Below are 17,134 nucleotides of genomic sequence, written 5' to 3'. Positions count from 1 at the left end.
TTATTTCCACATTCTTTACCAGGTTTCATCATGGTCTGTACATCTGTTAATCCAGTAACAGAGGATGGCATCCCCCAAAGTGCCGTCCAGTCAGAATGCATTGATATCGCAGCAAGCATGAATGTTCTCGTTAGCGGTTTAGCTCATTCATTTGGCCTTGTTCAGAGTCTTGTTTTGTAAACATGGACATAGAGAGAAAATCCTGATAGAATTACTATATAAAGGCCAACATCTCAACAACATTTCTCTTTTGATTAAACTGTAAAAAACAGGCAGGCATAAACTAACAGTAGAACACAAGCTCATATTGACCCATTCTAGGACAAGTGCAGTTTCACCACATGCAGTGCTTACCTAATACCAGAGTTCATTGTACTTCTTTTGCCATAGTAAGTCAGACCACAGAAGACGCCGTTTTCTGTCGCATTAGTCCTCTGAAGGATGACGGGGATCACAGCAATTTCAAAGAGCAACCTGTGAGAATACCCAGTATTCATAGTCTGAGAGTAGAGAGGAATAAATGACACCTGAAGACTTCGTTGAGAACACTGATCTGCCCTTGTTACAGTATGTTGTGGATTAAACGGCAGTGGGACCCTGTTGCTTTAATGTGCTGAACTTGGAATAAGAAAACACATCTCCAAAGACAAAATGTCTCCGGAAAACTGCCTAAAACTGTCATATAATAGATCTATGAAGGATTCCTATGGAGCAGGGTGCAGTCCAGGCTCTGAGCCCTCTCACTGAGTTAAATTGCCTGAGAAGCCAAACTCTTTACACTGAAGTCTGTTTAAATCAAAGTTGCATTCTGCATAGTTTCAGCAAAAAGTGAATTTCCCTTGGAATAAATAAAACATCTGTTGCATAGAGGTTTGATGCACTCCTAGAAAAGACTATAAAAATCCCTATTTTGATCTTCTTCTTCGTGAAATTTGCTGTAACAAACAGCCAGGTAGATTGACCTCTCGTCTAGGAGTGACTCAAACAGAACCAGTACTTGTCCTCGTCTCTGATTTCCTTTGAAGGATATTTCAGAAACTGCATGTTTGACACTGTAAATGTTTGCATCTGGAGAAGTGAAGTCAAGAAAAACTGGAGGTAACCTTGCAGGCAGGAAAACAAAACAAAAGAAACATGGCCTCTAACTTAAACATTACCACAAGTTTTATACCACTGACGGTAACAAAAAAATAACCCAAACATATTCACAAGAAAAATAATTTCACATCATATTGCATAAATATGTGCTGGAATGAGGTTAATGTTAAAGATTAAGAAAATCTCTCTCCCGGTTTGGGATATATGTGTCATGAATTCAGCCCCAGTGCTCAGTAACGGATGGGGAAAAACATGTTTACAATGAGTTCCTCGATTATAAAGTTACAATATCTTCCATCAATTCTACTAACAGAGGATATTAAATAACTCCAGTTTAAGTGGTACAGGTGACACAAACTGAAGGTACTGCAGCTTTAATAATCATATCAATGCTACACAATTGCATCTGTGTATGATCCTCTATATAATAAAACTCACTGTTTTATAATTAACTCATGATGAGGAAATCATTGTGTCTCTGCGGGCAGAATTCAAGTAATGTGACAAATTCTGTTGTCAAAAGTAACACATCAGGAACTGTTTCATTGTGACCACTTGAAGGAACATTTTAGCACGATGTTCCTTAACACGATGAGCCCAAAATATATTAAGAGGTAACTAATGTATTGTACAGTACAATAAACAGCAGCAGCACAGACTGATCATTTAAGAGCCGAAGAAAAGCTCTGTAACACAAAGTAAAAAAAAGAAATGACATTGGCAAAATATTCGGAGTGTAACAATGTGGGAAAAAGAAAACTGTTCAAATGTTGGCAAAGAGAATGAAAAGAGTCGAATGCATTAAGTTGTACAACTCAGGAGATGAGGGGGAATGTTGCTCAACACCGGGCGCGTTCAATAGGACAAAACATTCAGAAACACTATAATCAAACCTGGTAAATACATGTGAAACTGCCTTCTTTGAATGTTTGTGTCCTATTAAAGTGCCGGAGTGATAAATGCAAACACAAACTGTGGATAACGACCCGCATCCTCTGTAGGAGTGTACAGTTTATAGAGAGCTTTGGAAGCCTGGAGTGTGAACGCAGTAAGCCACAAGACAGAGGGCGCCACCACGGCACCGGCTGAGGTAGTAGTTTGACTGAATATGAACTTCCCAGGGACCCACGGGGGCAGCTTGTAGCGAGAGGTGTAGCTACCGGTAAACCCGAGTCACTGGGTTGGCGGAGTGGACCAGAAAGGAGGGGGGGCTGTGGCTACAGAGTTCCCCCCGCTCCTGTCACTGAAGGTCAATGTGCAAATAAGATCTGTTTTTTCCTCAAAGGAAGTAAAACTGCTCCTACTAGATGAACTGTGTTAAATCTGCTAGCCCACTGAAGGACTGATAAATCTCTTTACAACATGCGTTTATGTCATAATCCATAAAACATGAAACATTCTCAACCCTGTTCCCAAGGTTTTTTGTAATAAATTAGAAATTGAAGTAGTTTTTGCTGTATTTAACAAAGCAGTTCTGAAGCTGTTCGACACAGAAGAGGCTGGAAGTGAAGCAGCCAGGAATGGTTCGCTGTGACCGGGGCAGCCTGGTGGCATAGTGCAGAGGTTAATGAAGCTGCTGTGAGCCAGGATGTTTCCTGGTCCAATTAGGGCAGCTTCATGAACAGCCCGTTATCAATGGAAGGGACCGGCATGGGGCAGGGGAACTGAAAGAGACTCATGTCTGCTGTGAGGGCGGCCATCGCAGCGGGATCGTGTTCTATCTGTGTCCTCAGAGCGGGGTCGATCTTCTCCAGCCGTCGCTTGATCCTCTTCGCCTCCCTCTCGCGGATCAGCCTGGCCTGCCTCTTCTCTGGTGTCTCGTTGGCCCTCTTCATGCGCATGGCCTCTCTGTCTCTCTGCAGCCTGCGTGCCCGCTGCTCCTCTGACTCCTGCATCCTCTGCATCCGTTTTGCCTCGCGGTCTCGCAGCCTCCTCATCTCCCTCTCTTCATCCGTCTCACACGCCCGCTTGGACTTCTTCGCATTGCGCTCGCGCTCCAGGCGCTGCAGGCGGGCCTCCAAGGGTTCATTCTTCCTGCGCAGTGCCCATTTTCTCATTGGGGACTGGGACTCGACTAGCTGCTGGTAGGCCACACAGCTGTTGCACACCAGCAACACTCCAGCAGGATACACCGGCATGGGGCTCAGGATGTCAGGGATGGGAGGAAGGCTGGAGGAAGAGGAGTTAAGAGCATCGGGAATAGATGCGAGTGAGGGCCCTTCTGAGAGGAGACTGTCGGGCAGGGAGGGAAAGGAGGGTCCTTGGTCAGATCCTGGGCCGTGACATGATCTGGGGCCTTGACACTGGCTCGAGATGTGTCCCGGTCCCTGGCAGGTACGGTGGGCTTGACATAGGTTTGGGTCGAGGTCAGATGCTTGACAGGGGCGGGGGCCCTGGCAGGAGCTGGGGCCAGGTCCGTGGCAGGAGCAGGAGCCGGGGCCCGGGCTGGTCATGGGGCTGCTGGAGAGGGAACCAGTCAGGGAACAGCTGTCCCTTCCACTGCCGATATCCATCCTGGTTGTGTCGAGGACATCTTTGAGCTTCTCCCTTAAGAAAAAACATACAGTATCAAATAACTGATTAGTCATACAACCACTTATCTATGCCCAGAGCATCACACACTTTGTCCTTTCTTAATATAACTTTGATCTGTGCCTTAGTGAGGCCAATTATGAATCTTTACTGCTTGAAAGTGAAGGTTACTGTATTTCTTTTTCTCATTTCCAACTGAGTTTCAGATTAATATTTAGCTTTCAAGACTCCTAAAACAGACACTCAGTCACCTCCTACATATTCACAAGTCATATCTAACAATGTTCTTCTCAACTCCTGCGCAAATGATCAAATCTTACTGCCTATAATTAATGAATGAGTTGCACCTCCTGTCATAGCTGCTATCACCAGGCTGCATACAAGAGTAAAATACATCACTTTGTTATATGACAGCTTAAATACTCAGCTTGCATAATAAAGAGAGTGATTGGTTAAACACACAGTCTTTGGTGGCAAAGAAGGAAGACTGTTTCTATTACATTGGCTTCTTGTTAGTTACAAGTCAACAGCGTATAACCACCGCCTGGTCTGTGTGTTTTAGACTACAGTTTATTTAGTTAGTCTATTAAGCTGCTGTGATTAATACAATATGAGACTATTCAGTCCAGTGAGGAAAAGGTGACTCATTTATCTCACTATATCCCCCAGAGATGAGGAGAACACAGAAACCTCTGGTTAATTAAAAGCAGAGTTGATGGTTTCCAGACAACACGATAAGAACCATAAATATGTGACAGATGCTTTCAATGTTACTTTACACTACCTTAATAAAAGCTGGCTGTCACAACTTGAAAAAGGAACACAAATAAGATGCAGTTTTTGTACATCTCAGCTCAGTTCATACGAACTTATGATGTTTTTTTAAACTTAAAAGGAACATCTGATTCTGCCAACTTTAATAGCTCATTATTTTTCTTTTCTTTTTTGGCTTTTTTCTTTTTCCTTCCACTCCTGTCAAAAATACACGACTGCTTCTCTCTCTGTTTCTCCTTCTATCGTGCGTCTTGACCTTGCCAGTGCTGTTTAAATTTCAACATAGAGGTAGTTGCTAAGCAACATGCAAGTTTATTTCCATTAAATCTGTCATTCCAGTACTAATCTTACTCATGCCTCGACATCGTGTCTAATCTCACTCTTTGAGAACCACTGTTCAGTTGTGTCTCTGTGTGTTACAAAAAAGACAAATATACATTTCACACCTAAACACACCTTGATGACCTTGTTGGGTGTATTAAACAAAACAATGAGTTAACTTATGTCTTATGAAAGATTGTTACCTGTAACTTCTAACTAATGTTAGAAAAGTATTCTCTACAATCCACCAAAAATATGTTTTATGATTTGCTCATGAGGAAATAAACTGCAATAATTAAATATAATTTCTCCTCCAAGATGAAAGATGTCTGTTGCCTTTGTCTAATGCTGATAAAGACACCTGCATTAGTTTAATAACCCACAAGATCTCGCATGTAAGATTAATAGAAACAGCAGAATCTGATCGGGAAGGAACCAGAAAAAAACACCACCAAGAAAAGCTGTATTTTATATTATTTATTTGGTTTTATTTGTATTTTATCTACATCAAAATTGAAGTAGTGTTTGATGTAACATTTTTAGCCTGAGTCAACTGCTTAATTATTGATAATATGTTATTAATTTGAAGCAAAAAAACTGGGCCATAATACAGTACGTATAGCTACAACATCACATCTGAAACATCTGTAAACCCCTTCCTTTAAAAAATGTAAGCAGTGTGCATTAGAGACATGAAACAAGAAAGACACCAGAGATGAAACGAACCTGTTAAAGTTGTTGGTGTCTGTGAAGCGTGCGCCACAGACAGCGCAGTTGGAGAGGCGGTCCTCAGAGTGGATGAGAAGATGCCGTCCAAGCGAGCCAGGCGAACTCAGGGCTCGCCCACACACTGGGCACACATAGCTCTTGGTGTTGCTCATCATAGTCGTGTGCTGTTCAAGACAAGAAAAACAAAATAAGCACAAGAGACTGGGAAGAAGAGGTGTGAAGAACAGCACCGACATGAAAGCACCATCCACTTGTTGCTGTCGTAGGTTTGTTAAAAATCAGAACAGGAACAAATTGAGATCTACGATATAATGACGTTTGCATCCATAACAAGAACTATTTTTAAAACATATTGTAAGCTGTGGGTGATTGATTTATAAAAGCTGGTGTTTCAGTTTAAAAAGTTTAAGAAATTGTCCATTAATATATGTAACTTATGGCCTTGTTCTCTCGAAGGGATTAAAAAAAGAATAACCGCAAAATCTCCTACAGACGTGGCTGAGACCTTGCATCATGAGAATGGGAGTAATGTGAAGTGACAGCGACCTTTGACCTTTGACCACCAAAACTTAAGTGGACTTAATTTGAAAGGTATTCATTCTAGGTGTTCCTGACATATAAGCTTGACCTGCTGTGTATTAAGTCATCACTTATATTCTATAAGATTTTTGTGAGAAATTGAGACACAATTAGCATACGGCAAAAGCTATTTTTTGAGAGATCAGTGACCTTGACCTTTGGCAACCAAACGAATCATTTCAGTTTTGAGTCTGAGTGGAGATTTGTGCCAAATCTGAAGATATTCCCTCCAGGCATTTCTAAAATATCCCTTTCACAGGAATGGGACAGATGGACGGACAAACAGATGGACAACACAAATACATAATGCCTTGAGCAACGGCTGTTTCCGGAACAGGGGAATAAGAAAAATCACTGCACAATGCTTAGTCTCCTATGCAGTTACATCACAATGTAAGCACTAGAATGGATCATACAAGTCAACACCTTCTCCTTTAGCCTGCATTTTTACTGAAGTACTTACGCTGAATAAGCTCCTTAGGGGCTTTAAAGGTGATGACCTACCACTCGCTTATAAGAAACAGACTGCAATAAAGGATCTAGTGCTGCTTTGTTTTCATGAAAGTGTACTAGATTAGGACGGGCGAGACAATGCCCCTCTCACCTGGTAGACATGAGAGATGAGCTTCTCAGGGCTGCTGAAATCCAGCGTGCAGAGAGGACACACAAAGTTGATGCCGTGGTCTGCCCCTTCCTCGCTCTCCTGGGGAAAAACAAGCATTGTTAAATAATATCCATGTTGATATTTATTTGTTGTACAGTTATTGTTTCCAGTCAATGTTGCCCTTATCTGTAAAAGATTTAGTGCAAGTATCCTTAGAGGTGTCATTTAAGGACCAGGCAAAGTGAACTAAACGAACATCACAAGCCTGATGACAGAATAAAGCTCATCACAGCTACTTATTTTCCTCACTGGTTCATTTACCACCTATGAAGCATTTCTGCGAGTGCTATATGCTGATGTGTCGAGTTCGTGAATGAGCAAATTTCTCACAAGCCCCAGTGACTCACCCACGGTGACATGATGCGGTGTGCTGTCACAGATGTGACTCACACAAGCTGAACATTTTCAAACAGAAGGTTCAGGCTAAAAACATATTGGCTTGTTCGTCATGGTTTTTTTTCTTACTTGTGTAGGTTTTAATTAAAGTCACAAGTTGTTACACCCCACAGCAGCACTCAACGATTATACATGTTGAAAGATTTTGTCTACTAAACCAAAATACCTCTTGCAAGCAATTAGCTTTTTTTTTTTTTTTTTAAGAAAGAAAATGCAAAGGAGGTCACATGAATTTTAAATATACGTCAGTTTTAAATAATAATAATAATCATCATCAGCAACATCAGCAACATCAACAAGATCAGTATAGTCATTATCATCATCATGAAAAACCTAGTCAGCATAAACTACATCCTCGGTGTCATCATCATCAATAGCATCAATATCATTAAGTGCAGAGGTGTTCATGAAGGAGCTGGGTCTTTAGCTTCTTCTTAAAGGTGGAAAGGGACTCTGCGGACCGAAAGGAGTTTGGTAGCTTGTTCCACCACCGGGGGACTACTGAGGAGAAGAGTCTAGTTAGCGACTTAGGGCGCTGATGGGAGTACCAGGCGCCTGTCATTGGCAGAGCGTAATGGCCCGGACAGAGTGTAGACCTGGATCAGGGCGTTCAGGTAGGCAGGACACGTTTTTGTTGCCGTTTTTGAAGCGAGCAACAGGGTTTTGAATTTGATGCAGCAACTGGGAGCCAGTGAAGGCATATGAACAGTGGAGTGACATGTGCTGTTTTGGGTTGATTGAAGACCAGTCGCGCTGCTGCGTTCTGGATCATCCGCAGAGGTTTGAATGAGCATGCATGCAGGCCTGCCAGTAGGGAGTTGCAGTGATCAATGTGTGATATTATGAGAGCAGCAATTGTGTTGCATGCTCTGAAAGGTAGGGTCTGATCTTCCTGATGTTGTACAGGGCAAATCGACATGACCGAACAATCGAGGCCACATGAACCTTAAAGGTTAGCTGGTCGTCAGTTGTGACACCCAGGTTCCGGGCAGACTTAGTGGGTATGAGTTCAGTTTGACCAAGCTGGATATTGATCTGTGGTTGCATAGAGGGACTGGCTGGGATGACAAGGAGCTCAGTCTTGGATAGGTTGAGCTGAAGGTAGCGTTCTTTCGTAACATCACAGTGTCGTATGCTCCTGTAGCTCAACTTTATCCAAATTCATAAAACTGCACTGGTGAATTAGAGTTGATAAAACCTCCCAAAAAAGCAGAGCAATCCATATCAGTTCTATTTCATTTATAAACCACACATCCCAAAAGAAAAGTGGGCACCAAAACGGTGACACTTGTTTGTATGCTAATGCTACATGACCACCTTCAGGACAGGACCTAAAGTAATACATACAGTCAGAATTATAATCATGAAAAAGACGATGATGAATGTGGCCTTTATTATTTTGTTTGATGCTGCCACCAGCCCTCTCACCTCTTTGACGCCTGCTCCTTGAAGGCGGCACTGCGATCTCTTGGTGGTCATGTGGTCGTCAGCGGAGGTGTTGGAGGACGAGTCTTCGCCGTGGTTGTCAAGGTCACTATCACTGTCTTCTATGGAGGCAAACACAGCCCTATCAATACAGACAGACAACAGAACAGAGAGCAGGGCTTACTCTCACTAACACCCGTCAGTCCGAGCGAGGATGCCCCACAGAGTGTCCATGTAGCCCCTCTCCGCCCTGTCCCGTCCCCCCATCCTGTACCTGAGATGCTATCCTGCTCTTGGACTTCCTGGGAGTTGTTGCTGCAGCATTCACTGTCTTCGGTGAATTCGTCCCTGCCGTCCATGTTAATAGTGTGCTGTAGTCCTGTGATGCCTGAAGTGTGGAATGGCCCTGGAGAGGGAAAGGCAGAGGCAGTCAGTCAAAGAAGTATTTTCAGATAGCACATTGAACTGTTCTGACTGGAGAGAAAACATGAAGGGTGCAAGTGGCTGGCATATTTGTATATGGTGAGGTAAACCTACATGAAAATATACTGTATATAGAGTAAATAGCCTGGAAAAAGCCAACGTCAGTCAAAGCGGGTGTTCTCTGTAATCAATAGAAGCAATAATATTTGTAATTGGTGCCATAGCTGTGGAGAAAGTTGTACAGTTGTCTGAGAGGAACGGCCCAGCAAGAGACGCTGGAGTGAAATACTACCGTTTTTGCTGCAGGCAACGGCTCAGAGTGGTACAGAATCCAAAATATGACAAGAATATATCTCGTCGGTGGATCGTCTAAAAAATCTTCAGCTCTGCAGTCTACATTTCAAATTTGACGATTTTGAACGAGACATGACATCGGAGGCGGGCGTCCAGGTTTTCCAGGGCCCACTGAAGAAGCGGATAGCGTCCTCAAAAGGCACAGAGTGAAATTGCATTCTTTGTTCTACCATAGTGGCATTAGCTGCCCATAATAGCATGATAGGACTGAGGTTGAAAATCGGCGAACTGGCCCTTTAAGTATTTGAAATTGCCAGACATACAGGTATGTTTATCATCAATTAACAAGTTATCAATTGATTTTCCAGAAAATGTATTATACAACAATTTATATCTTTATGGCACCCTTATCTAACACTGAAACCATCGTATGATTGTTCATACGAAAGAAAGAATGAATGAATAATGAAATGTTAAAAACTGCATGTCAAGTAAGAAAATGAAGACCAGTGCAACCGGCTAATAACTCATGTAATGTTTTTTTTTGTTAGCAGTTGCATAAAACAGGTGTGACCAAGACAAGACCAAGACAGTTGCAGTATGACAGCATGTCCTGTGTTTGCCTACAGACGGGCCGACGCCACAACGACTGCACAATTGTGAAAAGAAACAAATAAAGTACAACATAAAAACTAATAATGTCAGTCAATTGGAACAGAAGCCTCCTTTTCCCCCCCATACACAGTATCCAGCATATGAGTGTTTTATCTCCATAGCAACACAGAAGCAGTGTTTACTGTCATAGCGTACCAGAAAAAGGGAATTAATTTTTCAACACAAGTGCAGTTGCCTTTAGTTCATGTTTTGTCCATTGTAACACATGAAAGCATCTCTGGGCCTCTGATCTCAGGACATTCTTGCTATTGCACTATGAATAGGTAATAGCTGATCAGAATGGAGACAGAAGTGAAACCAATGATCAGAATTAGCACATCAGAAAAAGACTCAGTCCCAGACTGTAAATTATTTACGCAATTCTACATTTTTCTCAAAACTTTCTGGGTCTGCTCGAGATCTGCACTGCAAGAGCCCCATCGCTGATTAGCCTGCTTCTGTATGTAGCATCCGACACTGAAACATAATGAATGCTAAGCCAGCAAGGCGAACTCACTGACATGCGTGCACACACACATTAACTTCATTTGCATCCCAACCCCCACTTTTTCACACACATATACACTTGCAGATAACATGCTAGCTCTGTTCGACAGCCATGCTGCAGTCCCATGGGGGAAGCAGCCTGCACTCTTTTCCTCTAGCTAACTGCCTTGCTACTCTCTCTCTCTCTGTCTCTCTCAGTACCACCCACACACTGAACAGCCTGGCTCGCCCTCTGTCCTCCCTGCTTGTATGTAGCGCTGACTACTTCCATATCTATACCATCAGCTCTGAGGGGGAGGATGAAGCTTCATACCATGACAGCCCATATGTGGCTCATTTAACTCTTTGTGATGCCGCTCTTTGTTTTATGGTCGCCCTGTGGTTTGAAGGATTATGTAAAACTTGAACACTCTTGCTTATTATTACAAATTGACTGTATTTAACTGCCAATGCTTCATTGGAGACAGTTTTGTTAACCGCTCCTTTGGCACTCACACACAACAAGCTCATCTTCAGAGAGCTTAAAATCCCGTTTTCTTCCCTTGTGTGCTCTCTCCATTAACACAGATCACAGATGGGATAGAGATCCTGACTTCAGTTACCTGAGACTGACAGAAGTAATTACAGCCCTCGTCGCAATCCTGAGGTATTGCGCACACACACTCTCACTCTGTATGCGCGTCTGAGGAAAACAGAGGTATAATCTTTGGGGAGGCTTGTCATAGTACTGTTTTGAAGTTAGTATGTGAACGCCTTATGGGCACTGTTCCCATAGAAATCAAAGGATTCATTAACAGCGGTAGAGGGGTCGGAGTATTGAACTATGAACTACTACAACAAGCTGGCTTCACGGCACATAGCCAATGATTGATGTGTGAGAGATACCCATCCCCCCACTGCTAGGGCTCTGTCTGTACATCTGTCTCTCCTCACTCCCTCCCTTCCTCCCACCCTCACTCCCCCCCATCCTCCCTCAGTCTCTGCCACTGTGATGTTATCTCTGAGTCTGTGTGTCTGTAGGCAGGAGGTGACGCAGTGTCTGACTGAATCCAGACAAAGAGACAAACTCATCAGCCAACAGACACACAGAAGAGGGAGAGACAAGAGGAGGGAGGAGGAAGGTGGGGGGGGGGGGGGGGGGTTCTGGGGGTGGAGGGGTAGCGCGCAAAACAAAACAGACAAAAGATAGAATGCCAAAACTCTGCTCAAACACCAAGCGATGGGGGTCCTGTTGAATTCAAAGCCCCCTCCGTCTCCTTTTCAGCCGCTCCAAAAACACACACACATATGCAGACACACAACACGTCTGACTCGGCAGGAAGTGCTGGGGCCCCCGTCTTCCATCCACACACACAAGAACAAGGATGGTGGGCCAGACATCTGATCGATTCTCACTCTGATTAACTAGTGACCTGCTATTACAGAGAAGACGGTGACGGGATTAAGCATTTTTCCCTGTGGAACACTTTCGCTGGATAGTTTGCATCTCAAACAAACCTAAATATTCCTCCTTTGAAGTTACAACAGAGTTGAAAAAAGTAATGTTTACGTGCTTTCACTGGGCTTTTGATCTGGCCACAAGACGACTAAAGCACACTGCAATCAAAGATTAATCCAGATACATTTGTGCTGATCTACTGCAGCACATCTGGGACAAAATATCTTATTTATAGCTCTTTTAAGTTCAGATTCTTGACAGAAACAGGTGTATAAAAACTCAACCTAACGTTGGATGAAATGCAAGTACAATTCACAGAAACGTAGCCTCTGTATCACACCGACAGTAAGTTCACTTTCTTTTCTAGTCGATTAAAAGTTAAAGTAAGTACCACCTCCTGCACCGCTATATGCAAACGCTCTATTTACTGTCAACCTGAAGGACACATCCATTTTTCTCGATAGAACATGCACCACCTCCAGTCCTAATTAACTTTTATACAATGCTGTTTTTCTTGCTGCTGTACATCAAACTCAAGGAGGAACACAAATGGCCAGACAGACAGCCCTGTTGTATTATTGTCTGGAATTCCCTTTGTGTGTGTGTGTGTGTGTCAGCCTGCCTGCCTGTCAGACTGTCTCCCTGCCTGTCTGGTCTGTCAGTCTGTCTAGCTGCTCTGACCCTCTCAGGGGGGACAGCTCTGTGCGTGCAAGTCATACCTCGCAAGAATAGACAGGTTAACCAATCAAGGCAAAGCAGAGAAAAGTCAAGTACAAAACACAGAGCCTGAATTCACACTCCAATGACACGGCAGGAGGTGTGGCCTGTCAGTGTAAATAACGTTTTGGCATTTTTTTAAGCAAGTGCACTAATATATATCAACATATCCTCGTATCAGGCCCTCCTGAGGGTCTTTTAGCTCCCACTCTGGACTCTTGTAAAAGTGTCACAGAGCAGCAAATGAGCTCATTAGCTCGCAGGGATTACCGCAGTCACAAGTGCTAGATGTATTTCAACAGCAGTTTAGACCAACTATGTTTAGAAAGGGAGGGCTGCAGCACACATAACTTCAGCAGATTACACTGGGCAATCCCCTTTCTACGGACTGAGGAGTGTTTGAGAGGTCTGCATGCTGTCCTTCAAAAAGGGGATCCGGGGGACAGAGGGACCAACGTCAAAAGCACAGGGAGGGACACAGAGAGTTCGTTCAAACTAGGGGTCTCCACAGCATGACTTTTAGTTAATCTAGTTGTGTATATTGTATTCCAATATTTTTAGGAAATATGAAATAGAAATGATATCGCACAGTTCTTAAAAAGTATACCGCCACTGACGGTGTCAAGGGAATACAAACAAGGATGCTTGAGAATGTCTCAGATGTTCATCAGTATCACCAATAAGTCTACAAATAGGCTTATTGCAGGAAGGAAACCTGTACATATGTCATTCTTACAACAGTTCAACCACAACTGTCATCCCAAAGTCCAGGTTAATTGCACATTGAAGAGCGTTTTTTTGGTAATTATGTCCTCTTTGGTGATGCAAATACAGAATGTTTACATTATCGAGTAATCTGTTGATTATTTTCTTGATGATTTGTTCAAAATTTTAAAATGCACATTTGATTTTGCAGAACCAAAAGGCAACAAAAATATTCAAATGACATCAAATAAAGGACACAGAGAGGTATAAAATCCCCCCATTTGAAATGCTGGAACAATAATTAAACAACTATAACAATTGTGTCTTGACTGCTCCATGTTGCTTTCCTGAAATACTGATACTGAAAGTCAGAGCAAACTGAATTAGCACCATGCAGATTCACAGTGTGGAAGATGTGAAAAGCTTGCCCACTCCAATCTCCTGTGATGAGACTCAACTTCTTATCAAAATACTCCACAAAAATGACACCTTAAACTGAAACCCAGAACCGACAAACATGGTAAGCCACAGGCCCTGACACACGAGGAGGACACTATGCCAAGGATTGTCATGAAGGAATCTACTGCTACAACCACAATAATGATGGAGGTGACTGCATGCAGACATTATCAATTTCAAAGGAGAGATGTTAACAACAACCTGTCGCAAAACCGCCAGGAGATTAGTGAACGAGATCAATTGCACATTATCCATACACCAAACTTGCCGAGTACGCCAAAAGAGAACAGCTACTTTTAGGTAAAAATTGAATATTACCAAAGATGTGGGCATCAGCATATTTTCATTGATATCGTCATTTTTGAAAATATGTGTTTCCATCCAGTAACTTTATATTTGTCTCTTATTTTTTCATACATGTGTAATTATGTCAGTATAACTAATCAAGGGCTCATAATGAATTAAAGAAAATGGAAAAATCATATATCAGCCAAAAAAGTCAGGTGCTGTTTCTTCACACATTCTAAAAACCAAAATAAAAGTGCCATGTAAATCTCTACTCTCTCATGAAAACCCTTACTGATTTCATAACAAACAATACAATGAGCAGTCGGCTGCTTAAATTACCTTCTCTGAAAAGATACAATCTACAGCAGAGTATGTGATGGTATGCCATGATCAATTACAAGCAACAGCGGACATTAAGGAAAGAGACGGAAACACTGTAAACCCAGTTCCTACAGGAGCAATAATTATCAACATATGCCTATTAAAAAAACGAAGCATACACGGATAGCGGACATGCCATGGACTAATAACTCAGGAAATTCCATTAGTTAATACCTAGAAATACCTACAGTCAACTTTGAAGGGGTTGGTCTGTTTTCGCCTGGACATATTATTGCCCACTCCCGGTAAAAAAAACTGGAATCTCCTCCTAATCCCGCACGGTTACCCTGAGACCAGTCCAGGTGTTTTCCGCACTGAGGGGACAGATGATGAACGAAATAATAATAAAAAAAATGTGATCAAATCGTCTCTTCGGTTTGCAGAGTCGAGGCCATTTACGGCGGTAAAAAAATAAAAACGATATATAAAAGAGTCACATTCTTGCAGCCGTTAAAAAGCCCCGTCTCCCTGTCGATGAGGGGGTTTGAAATGATGTCCAAGCCCGACCACAGAGACACCGAGCGGCCCCGAGCAGCTCCGATCCCGAGCCGCTGGCACCCGTGCGCTCACTGCAGCGATGCACGAGCTCAGCTGATCTCTAACGTAAAAGCGATGAAGCCACACCGAACAGGATTGTGGGATATGCAGGGACGATGGGGAGTTCATGCCAAAGATACTGTGCTGCGTTCAGGTCGCATGGGAGGAAGGACGACGGTGTGAAAGAAACCTTACAAGGTTTTTACATACATCAAACTTTTGAAAGAGAAGTCATACTGTCATAAATCACTCCCTAAAACCATTCATTCAAAATAAATCCGAGTTTTATTTTGCTATACTTCTTTAGAGGGAGAAAATGTGATATTTTTTAGTGTCTAAATCAATTAGAAATAGTGCCAATAAAGATGTTTGGTATATTTCAAAGATGTTAATTATTAACTGGGCAGATAATAGTAAGTGGATCCATGACAGTTAAACACAATCCATCACTGATGAAGGTAGTCACAAGTAAACACAGAGACAGCTGAATGGCTGTTAATAAAGCAAGTGAGTGGACTTTTGGTTGGGATTGTTTTGGCGAGCAATCAACTATTTTTAAAGTACAATGAGGCTTCAAAAACACATATTTCTCCTGTAAGGGGAAGGAAGAAATGTCACTGGAGAATAAGTTCATAACATCCACAAACTGGCACAGTCTTCCAACATTTTATCTGATAATAAAATATGAGGCAATATTTGACAGCACAACAAACAAAGAGATTTGGGTTAAGGATCCATTAATATGGTTATTTATGAATCTTTGTTCAGCAGAACGTTTTATACTTCAAATAAATTGGCAGTGCTCTCTGGTGGACAAATTATGCAATAGCGGCACTGTTTGTAAATCACCACAAACATATCTTAGGTCTTTCTGTACTGCAAGTTTTTTGGTACTTATAGGCTGGATTATCTAAGGTAACCTGAGCTCTATTTCTGGAGAGTCCCAACACTACTTAAATTGTAAATATTTCTTTCCAGTGGCAAAAACACCTCAAATAGATTATCATTCACCCCTTTTAAAATATCCCCTCAGGTGGGGGCAGAAATTACAGGCAGTTTTCGCAAAACCAATACAATCTACATGGCTTTAAACAGGTAGGATAACTAGGAAAATATGTTTCGTACTGCTGATAGGAATTTTGTTTGTTCACTCAGATGATAAGCATCCCGGTGGCAAGTCAAAATTAGAAAACAAGTGGCTTGATGGGTATGGATTAGTATAAACACTGGCATAGTGCTGATAATCAGCATTCAGATACATATGCTCTGAGGGTCATAGTAAGACTGACAAAAGTTCTGAGTACAATTCCCAAAAAGTCTTAAGGTAAGACTAAATGTAACATTTAAGAAGTCCAATTTAAGAAATCATCTTATATTAGCATAACATTATCTCCAAACAACCTAATGTAACGTGTTTAGCTTTTGCATTTTTAAAACAAATGTCTTCATTTTTCACAGTTCAGAGAGATAATTACAAGAGGTGTACCTATATTTTATGAATCCCTGCGATGAACTCGCAATCTGGTGTGTATCTTCTCAACCTGATGCGGTCCTTTATCTAATGTTTAATAAACCATTTATCAAGCCCAACCTGAAGTCATAACACTAGGTGGCGCTCAAAGCCACTAAACGGCTAATGTCATAACATTACATGTAGTCGTCATCACTGACTGCCACGAGTAAACGGACCGCAGCACAACATTGACAGGGTAAAAATGTACTCCTCCGCGGGTTAAGAGAAAATATGCCATCTCAACAAAATAATCTCGTTTTGTGATGAATTTACGGCGTCCTTGTCCAACGGGACAGATGGTTTAGATTAATGCAAAATTAAAGCCACGTTAGATATAATTACTTAGAGTCGAACAGCCTATGAAATCAACGAAATAACGTTTACGTTAGCTAGCTGGCTAAAGATAACAAGTCTAACGTTAGCCCTTTATAGTTAGAACGATGAAACAGACCAAGCTTACTAGCTAGATAGCAACTAGCAAAAAACGAAAAATCAGGATTAACAGTACAGTCACCGAGCCACATTATACATCGTTATGGAGACACAATTAAGCCATTACCCATGGTGTCCACTGAACACGGGCATATCAGGTAGGAGTCTCGGGAAGAGGCACAGACAGTGAAGAAGTCCTCTACAAGCTAACGTTACTGTACGTTGATGACAAACTTCAGCTCTGGAGAGCCTGTCCGACCTTCTTTCA

At 42.2% G+C, this 17,134-nt stretch overlaps 1 protein-coding gene across 2 annotated transcripts; it reads right to left on the bottom strand.

Annotated features, from left to right (window-relative positions):
- Positions 1-12: 12 nt before the first annotated feature.
- On the bottom strand, positions 13-17,057 carry znf821 (zinc finger protein 821). 2 transcript variants are annotated; one of them, XM_069657965.1, is made up of 6 exons: positions 16,994-17,057; positions 8,793-8,924; positions 8,522-8,640; positions 6,638-6,736; positions 5,452-5,618; positions 13-3,645 (listed from the first exon to the last, which is right to left on the bottom strand). In XM_069657965.1, exons 1-6 carry the CDS (start codon positions 16,995-16,997, stop codon positions 2,703-2,705), a joined length of 1,464 nt encoding a protein of 487 aa, XP_069514066.1. In that variant the 5' UTR covers positions 16,998-17,057; the 3' UTR covers positions 13-2,702. The 2 variants fall into 2 exon arrangements, with proteins under 2 accessions (XP_069514066.1, XP_069514068.1); XM_069657967.1 differs by having other exon boundaries at positions 8,522-8,637.
- Between the last annotated feature and the right edge of the window lie 77 nt (positions 17,058-17,134).

Source organism: Semicossyphus pulcher, unplaced genomic scaffold, assembly GCF_022749685.1.
Source record: "Semicossyphus pulcher isolate SPU_LCO1_2020_fin unplaced genomic scaffold, fSemPul1.0.p SCAF_1, whole genome shotgun sequence".
Classification (NCBI taxonomy): Eukaryota; Metazoa; Chordata; class Actinopteri; order Labriformes; family Labridae; genus Semicossyphus; species Semicossyphus pulcher.
Note: the sequence above shows the minus strand (reverse complement) of the source record. Positions and strands in the feature narration are given on the sequence as shown.

Bases quoted from the DNA above. Each gene is read 5' to 3' on its own strand.
- znf821 (XM_069657965.1), bottom strand. The intron at 6,737-8,521 runs GTGAGAGGGCTG...GTTTTTCCCCAG, and splicing joins AAGGAGCAGGCGTCAAAGAG to GAGAGCGAGGAAGGGGCAGA. The intron at 3,646-5,451 runs GTTCGTTTCATC...TTTTTTCTTAAG, and splicing joins GACACCAACAACTTTAACAG to GGAGAAGCTCAAAGATGTCC.